At 48.6% G+C, this 10941-nt stretch overlaps 1 protein-coding gene and 1 pseudogene across 5 annotated transcripts; both read right to left on the reverse strand.

Moving 5' to 3' along the window:
* Positions 1-10941, reverse strand: part of LOC122688978 — a 735084-nt pseudogene that overhangs the window by 601661 nt on the left and 122482 nt on the right.
* On the reverse strand, positions 8448-10842 carry LOC122688973 (melanoma-associated antigen 10-like). Of its 5 annotated transcripts, none has more exons than XM_043895002.1 (4): positions 10715-10842; positions 10059-10097; positions 9827-9915; positions 8448-9486 (listed from the first exon to the last, which is right to left on the reverse strand). In XM_043895002.1, the coding sequence occupies exon 4, from the start codon at positions 9464-9466 to the stop codon at positions 8669-8671; it is 798 nt and encodes a 265-aa protein (XP_043750937.1). In that variant the 5' UTR covers positions 9467-9486; positions 9827-9915; positions 10059-10097; positions 10715-10842; the 3' UTR covers positions 8448-8668. The 5 variants fall into 5 exon arrangements, with proteins under 5 accessions (XP_043750937.1, XP_043750939.1, XP_043750935.1 ...); XM_043895004.1 differs by lacking the exon at positions 10715-10842 and adding an exon at positions 10619-10688; XM_043895000.1 differs by lacking the exon at positions 10715-10842 and adding an exon at positions 10580-10687.

Here is a 10941-nt window from a genome sequence, read left to right on the forward strand (position 1 = left end):
CAGCATTTATTGCTTGTAGACTTTTGGATAGCAGCCATCCTGACTGGCGTGTAATGGTACCTCATTGTGGTTTTGATTTGCATTTCTCTGATAACGAGTGATGTTGAGCATCTTTTCATGTGTTTGTTAGCCATCTGTATGTCTTCTTTGGAGAAATGTCTGTTTAGTTCTTTGGCCCATTTTTTGACTGGGTCATTTATTTTTCTGGAATTGAGCTTCAAGAGCTCACAGCAAGATCCTCTATGACCCACCTCCCAGAATATTGGAAATAAAAGCAAAACTAAACAAATGGGACCTAATGAAACTTAAAAGCTTTTGCACAACAAAGGAAACTATAAGTAAGGTGAAAATACAGCCCTCAGATTGGGAGAAAATAATAGCAAATGACGAAACAGACAAAGGATTAATCTCAAAAATATACAAGCAACTCTTGAAGCTCAATTCCAGAAAAATAGATTTTATATTTTATTTTTGTATTATATTCATAATAATTTGTGTTTAATGTATTCATATGTAATGTTCAAAATTAATTTAGTTACTTAATTGATCGAACTACTTAATATTAAGGTTTAATTTATTTAATATTTGTAATCTTATAACAATGATTAGCTTATATTATATTTTTATATTTAGTCTTTACCTCATGTTCTTTTTGGTTAGAAGATCATTTCACATCCAGCTTACCACAGTCCATGTTGCTGTCATATTTCCTTAAACTTCTCTTTGCAGTGAGTTTCTCAGACTTTCCTTTTTTTTTTTTTTTTTTCCCAATGACATGGACAATTTTGAGGCGTACTGGCTAAGAATATTGTAGGCACTTCCCTCATGGTCCAGTGGTTAGGACTCTGTGCTTCCACTGCAGGGGGCACGGGTTTGAGCCCTGGTCAGGGAACTAAGATCCTGCATGCTGAGTGGCCAAAAAAATGTAAAGCATCAAACTAGGTTGTGGCAACCACGAGAGTCCCTCTTTATCTCTCACCACTTTACTCTTGAGCTCTACACACTGCAGGGCATTCTGGCTGTCCACTGAGTTAAGGGTGTAGTGCACAGATATTTGAGTATCACGGTTTTTTTCCTCACCTTAAAGGACAATTACATGGACTCCTCAAGAAAGCGATGGAGTTCTAGGAAATAAATCACAGCCAGTCTCAGTTCAGCACAGCTTCTGCAGACATTGGAGTTTACTCATCACAGGAGCAACTGCTAACAGTCAGTGGGAGACATGGAGTTACCATGTTACAGATCATTTCTCCAGTTCCCAGAGGGGGAAAAGGGTGTCCTCAAGATCTCACCCTGGAGAGCTAGCTCTCTGTGCAGCCCCTCCAAGCTGGCAGGGGTTGGCAAAAAGAGTTTTGTGGAGGGAGAGTGGGAAAGACCCAGATACAGTCGGACCAGGGGTAGAGTGGCCTTGTCCTGGCCTCTGTAAACCTGGACTTTGGGTTCAACCCTAAAGTTGAGGAAATGGCCTGGAAAGCCCACGGTCAGGGCAATGTGACCAAGAACTAAGGCTCCTCTACATCAAGAATGAAGGTCTCTGTTTATTATCTCTACAAATATTGCAACATAGATGCTCATCTCTTTGGGAGAGATTCTGGCTCCTGACCCCTGGGTGGGGAGGACTTGGCTCTAATCCAGGGCAGGTGGGTCTCTCTCTGAAACTCTTCATTCAGATAACTGGAACCAAGAGTAATTCATCACTTTTTGAAGGATTAATCAAGTGTGTTTCAAGTTCACTTCAAAGACAGTTTAATTGATGAAAGTATACAAGATCCATTACACTTGAAGGCCATAGACCACGTGCAAAATTCAGAATAGGACTTTAGGAGAGCAGAGCACTATGGAGATACTGTTAGACAGCCTTCACCTATGTCTGCTGCTCTGTTGCATCTTGCTCTGTCACGTGGTGTTTACTAAACTCGACTCTGTGGTGGTAATTGTCAAAGCTGGGAAATGGACTCAGATTGTTCTCTATTTGCATGTGGGGGGAGAGGTGACGCTTTCTGAGTAATCAATCTTTGAACCAGGAAAACAATTCTTAACCTGCAAGTGTCCTCTAGTTCCATTAGGTATTCCTGCTGTTCGGTCAAGGAAGGTAAGGGAATTTTGAAATTTAAAAAGTCGGACAATGTACAGATGCCAACTTTGAAAAATTAAAGCAAGCAGAAAGGATTCTGATCTGCAGACTGGTTTCCAGAGTGTCATGTGGGATGGTGTACTGGAGCCAGAAGTGACAGCATCTCCTAAGGGACGTTTAAAATTTCACTCACACTGAGAACTGTTTCTTGATGAAATCTGGAAGCATCACATGGGTGAATGACACCACCATTGTACTTAGGTTTACTCCATTAGAAGAGAATCCTCACTAGCAAGGAGGGATGGAGTTCAAGCAAAAATCTTGACATGTTGACCTGATACATTTATAAATGGTGAAATGATTACTGACATAGTATTAGCTACCACCTCCATCCTGTCACATTTCTTTCTTTGTGTTGAGAACGTAGAGGTTCTACTCTCTTAGCAATAGTCAAGTATTTGACAAAGAATTGTGAGCTATGAGCATCCTGCTGTACACTGGATCCCAAAACTTGTTAGTATTATAAGTTGGGGCTAGTACCCTGTGAACGATCTCGCCCTATTTCCACATTCCCTAACCCTTGGTAAGAACCACTCCCTTTTCTGTTTCTCTGTTTGTCCTTTTTACTTTTTAAATTATTTTGTATTTATTTTTATTTTTTTATTTTTGGCCTTGCTGCTCAGCATGTGGGATCTTAGTTCCCTAATTAGGGATCAAATCCACTGCATTGGAAGTACAGAGTCTTAGCCTCTGGACTACCAGGGAGGTCCCGGTTTGTCCTTTTTAGATTCCACATGTAAGTGATAACAAACTGTATTTATCTTCTTCTGTCTCACTTATTTCGCTTACCATAATGCCCTCAAGCTCCTTCCAGGATGTTGCAAATGGTAGGATTCCCTTCTCTCACATGGCTGTATACTGAATATGTTGCATCTTCTTTATCCATTCATCCACTGATGTACACTTAGGTTGTATCCATATTTTGGCTATTATGAACAATGCTGCAATAAATTTAGGAGTGCAGATATCTTTTTGATAACCTATTTTCATTTCCTTTTGAATATACACAGAAGTGAAATTGCTGGATCTTACGGTAGCATCCTTGATTGTGTTCTTTGATGCATAGATTTTTTCTTTATTTTGATGAGGTCCAATTAATCTATGTTTTTCTTTTTTTGTTTCCTGTGTTTCTGGTGTCATATCCACAAAATGATTACCATCTAAAATATTTCTAGATACATAAATAAACACAGGATAAGAAGTACACATATAATTCTTTGCCCTGTCAACCAACGGGTGCCCAGAAGCAATGACCCTTCAGTACCAATGAGCACACTTAGGGCACAGATCGAGTTTTGTCAATAACATCCGACAATAAAAGGAACAAGGGCTCCATGGAAAGATTTATGACTCTAGAATTGGGACAGGAAATATGGAAAATGAGCCTGGAGTATCTTGTACAGTGTGAAAAAAAAAAAAAAAAAAAGAAGTGCTCAAAAAACTTTCAAAAAAGGAAGCAACATTCCCAGGGGTTTTTCCAAAGGTATATACAAAGGGAGTTTACAGGAAGAGTTCCCAATGGCCAATCCGAGAACAATTTGAAAATGAAAATATATAAAGTTGTATTGGATTTTAACCCAAAGTGTAATAAAAATACCACGAGTCCATACTGAGAAACATAAATGATTTCTTAATTACACAAATAAGGATAGACAAGTGTTCCGCACAGAAAAATTCCAGTTTATGCAGACACTCCCACTTGTAGAAAGTGTAGCATAACTCCCCACTCCTGAAGCATGGACTGCACATCGTGACTTTCTTCCAAAGAGGATAGGATGGAAAGGGGGCATAAAACCATCACTTTATCGCATAGACACCTGACAAGCACTACCTCAGCCAGATGATCAATGAGAGCATCATCAGTGATCAATTGTGCTAATAGTATATACACTTGATACAATGTGATGAGAATGGGATTTTACATCTGTCATATACCTCTCCCAAACTCATAATCCCAGACTAGGTACAAGTAAAATATCAGACAAATCCCAGTCAAGGGACATTGTAGAAAACATCTACTGAGTACTCCTCAAAACTCTCAAGATCATCCACAACAAAGAAATGTTAAAGCTAAGAAGAACCCAAGGAGACATTACAACTAAAGGTTAGGGTAGTTTCCTGGCCAGGATCTGGGAGTGGGTAAAACTTATAGAAACCTGAGTAAAGTATGGGTTTGGTTGATAATATATAATGCATCAATACTTCCTCATTAATTGTAATAAATGTATCATATTAATGTAAGATATTAGGAATAGGGGAGGCTGGGTGAGGGGCATAAGAGATTTCTGCTATTTTCACATTTTTTTTTTCAAATCTTAAAAGGTTACAAGGGTTAAAAGGGTTACAAAGGAAAAGGTGAAAATGAAGTCTATTTTCAAAATAAAAAGGCAAGGAAACTTTGGGCAAAACATGCTGAGTATGTTAAAAAGGAAATAGAAAGGAAACCAAACACAAGCATACAGAACCTCTAAGTGTGAAACAACTCTTGCTACTTCAACTTTTGCTCTCCCTTAACCTCCAATCCCATATAATATACTAACTGGGCCTCTTCCACCACAGAAACATCTCTGGATCCACTTTTTTCTCTAGCCCCACAAACACTGCCCTGATCCAAACTCATGGATGTTTTGCCTGGATATGGCAAGAGCCAGCAACCGAGGCCAGGTATAGACCTGGAACCCTGTACTTGCTCAAAAACCACTTTAAGACGTCTGCCAGTGTTATTTGCCACAGAAGAAGTCTGTCAAGATCCAGGCAGGGATCAGTGTCTTGCCAAAGATACAAGGGTCCAGAGCAAACCTTTAGCTGTGCGTACGTGTGAGTGCTCAGTCGATCAGATGTGTCCGACTCTTTGCGAACCCATAGACTGTAACACCGCCCCTCCCCCCTCCCCCAGGCTCCTCTGTCCATGGGACTTCCCAGGCAAGAATAGTGGAGTGGGATGCCATTTCCTCCTCTAGAGTATCTTCCCACCCAGGGATCGAACTTGAGTCTCCCACATTGCAGGCGGATTCTTTTAACACTGAACCTCCAGGGAAGCCATTAGGAAACACACGGACTTCTCAGAGGAACAGAACATTCGCTGAGAGTCCTTAACCCAGGGGAGTTGCCTGTCCAATCTGTGATGCCCTGGGCAAGATCAGCTTGGGAACAGGATGGTGTCTGTCCACACAGAAGCTGCTGCTAAAGATGCTGGATCCTAGAAATGACCTCCAGATAAGTCGGTGGGGGCAGGGGGGCAGTTTGGGCCTCCTAGCAGCCGGAGGCCTGAGGTTCTTATGTACCCAGAGCAAGAACCCAACCACACCTAACAGTCATATCCATTGAAGGGCAAGAGGAGTACCTGTTAAGAGAGCTGCCATGTATCCTTTGTGGACTGCCCCCTTGGGCTGTGGTCCCGGCCTTGGCCCCAGAGCACAGACATCCTCATGGAGGCCGGGGCGGCAGCTCACCTGCAGCAGCATCTGCTCCCCACTCCCTCTCCCGGCCAGCCCCGGGCAAGTCTGATGGGATCTCCAGGGGCTTGCTGCTTCCACTTCTCTGGGGCGGCCGACCCTCTTTGCAGCCTGCACCCCTGGGACCCGCGAGTCCTCTCCTGCCTGGCTCCTTTCCTAATCCTCATTGGAGTCTGGGGCCTCTGGTGCCTGGCAGAGCGTCCTCCCAGGCATCTGCTAGAGACTGCCCTCTGCTCAAGCAGCCTGACTGGGGACACCAAGGTTAGCAGGCCGCGTGGATGACTGATCAAACACCCTTCTGTCTCTCATACTCAGGTCAAAAGCCAGGACCTCACAGTCACATTCACAGGACTCTGAGTTTACTCGAACACGTGGGATTCCACAGGGAATGGTCTGATACACCTCGGGATCATAGAGATGTGTCCCGCACTTCCATGGCAATGGTTACTACTGACGCACCACGAGGAGACTCACCCAGCGGCTGTGTCGAGTCCCGTCGGCTCCACCTGAAGCACCGTGGAAGGAGATGCTGCTCTGGGACTTCCAGATAAAGATACACACATGAGGTCATCAGGACCAGGGCCTAATCCACTCTCAGTGGTGGGGTGGGGGGTGGCGGACAGGCAGGACAAAACCCTAGGCCAGGTTTTGGGGGAGAGGTGGAGCTTTAGGCAGGAGGGGTGGGTAGCCTCGGGGCTAGGCCCCATGAGGAGGATGCCCCCAGCTCCAACAGGGGCCTTTGGCAGTTGGCTGCTGGCCTGATGGAGACTGAGCAGAGCCCTGAGGGAGGGGGCTGACAGTGCAGCTCACGGTGGGAGGGGACAGGCTGTGGGTGTGTGTTGAGGGTGGGTGGAATTCCTGTGGGGCAGCCTCTCTTGAGGTTCAGAGGGGCTGGACTTTTGTCTCTGGGAGAGAAACCACACTCGGAGTGGTCTGTGCCTGTGTGTTGTGCTGACTGAGGATTAACCTCCCCCCCGGGCGGATGTGTCCCTTCAAAAGAAATGGTCGTGACAGAAATGCTTCTGCTCAAAATTCACTGGTCACGGGTCATCACATCACCCTTCCTAAGTGAAGAGGCCTGGCAGGGTCGTGTCCCCATGTGTGCAGGGAGAGAGGTAGACAAAAGGTGGCGGAGTACCCGACATCTCTCCAATTCCGCACTGCCTAGCAGATGGTCAACAAAGAACAGTGGTTAGAATTTATAACGACAAAATCTTTGTTTGGGGGAAGAAAGTCTGAGCAGGTCTCGTGGGTCTTGAAATTCTCCACCTTTTCCAAGTGTCCACTGACTATGTGACAGCTGCCGCATACGTGGCCAGAATCACATCTCCTGTTCCCATTGTTCTCTGGCACTCAGCAGGGAGAGCTGCCCCTTCAGCCCCCTGCACCCGTCCGCACCCCCCACTGCAGTGACCTCACCACCTCCTTAGGCCCGGAAGTCGCTCCTGCCTTTTGATGCCAGGCACAGCGTTTCCCTGTGAGTCTCCGCTGCCTCCACTCTTCTGAACCTGCCTGAACCTGGGGACACTGTTGGATGTTGCATCTTTCCTGGCTAGTACTTATTTCTCATGTTATTCGGATCTCAGACTCTGTCCCTCTCTCCTCTGGAAATTGTTTTGTCTTCAAGACACCTCAGAGAATTGGCAGCTCAATAGGAAACGGAATAGAAAACAAGTCAAAATCGCTGCTCTGTGTGTTTTCCTCCTAGAGGATATATTATTCAATTCGGGTGTTTGTGTGTGTTTTAGGGTGGGGAGCAGTGTCTTTCCCAGCTGGGACTCAAAGTTCCCAGGAACCAGTCACCTAGCAGGTCTTGTCCACTTAGCAGCTTCTCTTCACTCATTTCATCCCACTGAAATCTAGACCATGCTTACAAGTGGACAAAATAAAGTCCAGATGACCAAATAAATAGTCATTTCAATATACTTGGTAATCAGCTTTCCCAGGACAGAGAGAGGAGGGCCAGTCCAGGGAATACTGAGCCACACTTCAAAGCAACATTCGCATTTCTCCAGGATTCCAAGCAGATGGTGGGGGTATGGTAGAAAACACCTCCTTTGCCCCTGTGGTCAACAGCTGTGCAACAACAGCCAGGACCCCTTCCTTCCTGCCCCAGAAAGAGACCTCTCTGTGTTTTATCCAAGATGCAAAAGGACACCTCAGAGCAGTCATCCATTTCAGACTTTCCCGTCACCCCCAAGACACAATGTCTGCAAGTCTGAGGGATGTCACCACACAGCCTCATCACCATCACGTCCCACAGAAGGAACCCAGCTTCCCAAAGCCCCAGAACGCCCTGGCTCAGACACTGACACTCCAGTGCTCCTCCTGGAGCCCCACCGCCCCGCCCTGTGTTGCCTTGTTCAGTGCGACTAGGGGACTTCTCTCCACCTTCTTTGTGTGACTACGGCTCCTAGAGCATTGCTCAAGGTGTGGGGGTGTCCAGCTTCTCCTAGGGTCCCCACTGCTAACCCAGGCTTTCACAGAGCAGAGGCTCCATAAAGGTCTTCGGAATACATGAGCCAGTGAGCAGGGGGCCCAATTAATTATCTGCTACTTCCTTAAATAAGCCAGACAAACCCAAATGAACAAGAGATAATTTAGTTTTTGAAAATGACACACAAGAAGGACAGAAGCATGAATTCACTACGATTACTTTTATCAGCTCATTCTTCCCCCATCAATATTACTGCTAAGTAAGCTCACTTTTCCAAAACAGTTCTAATTCCAATTCCATTGCATCCTGTTCAGGACCACAAAACACAATGGAAGAGTTTCCAATCTCTTTTATGAAACAGCAAAACTCTTGTTCTTGAACTGGGTAAGTACAAACACACTGATCAACATCATTCACGAAACTAAGACACTGAAATTTATTTAGCCTTCTATGAAAACAATCAAAGTTTGAAAATTTTGTAAGGAAAACAGATGAATCTCCATGTCATTGTAATTGTAGACAACAGGAACCCAAAGATGTTATACACCAGTTCCCCAAACCGCCCCAGCCCTCACTTCTGAGAAGGCTGACCGCTCCCTCGTCAATCACAGAGGGAAGGATCAGCCTGGCTGCGGCTCTGGCTCAGGCCTCCTTATCCTCCTCCCTCGCAGCCTCTGCAGACTGCCGTGGGAAGGCCCTCAAAGTCATTTGTTTGAACTTGAGCAGAAACGCCATGACTTCCCGCTTGTTGGTCTCCGCATAGGCCCGGGGACCCCACAGGAACTCATAGCGAGCAGGGTGGCTGTAAGGCACCTGCCGGTACTCCAGGTACCCCTGCTGCACCCACACGTGGGTCAGAAGGGTCCTGGGCTCCCCAAAGACACAGTGCACACTCCCCCCTGACATACCCAATTTGCTGAGTGCTCCCCAGACCTTCTCCTCAGGGGCACGGTCTCCACCCCACATGATCAGGCTGAGGACCACTGCCAGGAGGCCAGCTTTGGGCATGCTCCGCCCACTGCTCAGCATCTCATCACAGGTGAGGCCCAGGATGGGGACCATGACGTAGGTGTGCTCCCTGGGGTCCACCTCCTTCACCTCCACGCCACAGACCAGCTGCAGGCTCTGCGAGGCTTGGGGGAAGACCACAGGAAAGTACTCCTGGTTATCCCTGAGGACCTTCTTCAGCATTTCCGCCTGGGAGGTCAGCTGCTTGGCTCGATACTTGAAGAGCAGGAACTTCATCAGCCTAGTTATCATCTGCTTCAGAGCTTCCTGGGACAAGGACTCCCCAGTGGCTGAGGAGGACACTTTGGGGGAAGAGGCCGAGGCAGATGCAGCCTCCCCCGCCTCAGCCCCCAAGAGCTGCGCCTCCTCCGGGCCCTGGGCCTCGCCTGGGTCCTGAAGGTGATCTTCCTCGGGCTTGCTCAGCTCACTCATCTCGACCACGAGCGGGATGCCTGGGATCAAACCACAGCCAGGAGTGAGGCAGGGGTCAGACGGGGACAACCGGCCTGGCTGGGGGAAAGAGGGGTTGTGAATGGCCTCAGCTGAGAACCACACGCTGGGCGGTCTGACACAGGCCACTTACAGGTCTCCTCTTGAGGGGTGCTCTCAGACCTCATAGGGGCAAGCCTTTGGGACAGCCAGTCCCCCGGATACCTGAAGGAGGCTCCCCGGGGTGCAGCCAGCACAGACTGAGATGTCCGGGGCTGACAAGGTGGGGGATTATGCCCTTGTGGGGTCCCCACTGTTCTGGGATGGGGAGCCCCTGGTGCACACTCAGGGAACCCTCCTCACCTTGACTCCTGGTACTGCCTGGACTCTGCTCTCTGCCCTCAGGACACGAGTGCCAGTCCTCTGCTTTCGCCTCCTGGTTCCTGGAGCTCCTGTGAGAGAAAGGGAGGGGGCACCTCGGGGGTATCCTGTGGCACAGCCCTGAGCCTTCCGTGACAATACGATGGGTGGACTCTGTGAGGTCTCCCCAGTTGTGTGGTGGGAGGTCCCCTCAGGGCTCCCTTGTAGTGCTCACCCTTCCGCTGGCACGACCTGGTCCCTCCCCTCTGAGGACCTACATGGAAATTCAGAACAAGATCCGAGCCTGAATAGAAAGTGTTGAGGGGCCCCACATGCGGCCACACCTGCCCAGGGCTTCCTGCGGGTCCTAGACTGGGGAGCTGCTCGGTCCTCAGCTCCTCCTCACGCCCTGCCTGGCCTCCCAGCACTGACCACAGGGGCAGGGGTCTGCTCAGTCCTCCCTTGGGTTTGGGGAGTCCAGCCTCTGCCAACCTAAAGCCTCCGCCCCCCGCCCGAAAAACCTCACCTCCTGAGGTCCCTAAGCCAGAGGTCAAGAAACTGCTCATCCTGCTCACCCCGCTCTAGGGCCTCCAAAAGTCCCCACAAGGGCCAGGATCCCTGCCTCCCTGTTGGGGTCTATCTGCCTCAGTCCATCCTCACATGGAGCCTGGGCTCCAGGCAGGACTGGGAATTGTCCCGTCCGCCATTTTGAGACCCTGCCGCTTTCACGAGGTCCCCAGTCTCTCTGAGACCCACATGTGAGGAAGGCAGACAGGCCGAGTGTGCTCCTCTCACCCCAAGGGCTCCCAGGGCCGACTACAGGGGCGGGGATCTGCGGGGTTCGTTTGGGCCTCACGCAGGGTCCCCTCAGCCCTCCTTCGGGCACCTCACCTTGCCTCGAGCAGGACCTGGGATTCTCGCCTCTCCCCAACTGAAGCCCCGCCCCTTATACCCGGGCCCGGTCTCTCCAAGACCCGGATGTCAGGAAGTCAGACCGTGCCCGCTGCGCTCATTCAACCCCCACGGTTGCCCTGGACTGACAACAGAAACGAGCTTCTCTGAGGTGTCCTCTGATTGGGGTCCAGGGTCCTCTAGTTCTCCTCCTCAGGGTCCTCAAC

This window comes from Cervus elaphus, chromosome X (assembly GCF_910594005.1).
Source record: "Cervus elaphus chromosome X, mCerEla1.1, whole genome shotgun sequence".
Lineage (NCBI taxonomy): Eukaryota > Metazoa > Chordata > Mammalia > Artiodactyla > Cervidae > Cervus > Cervus elaphus.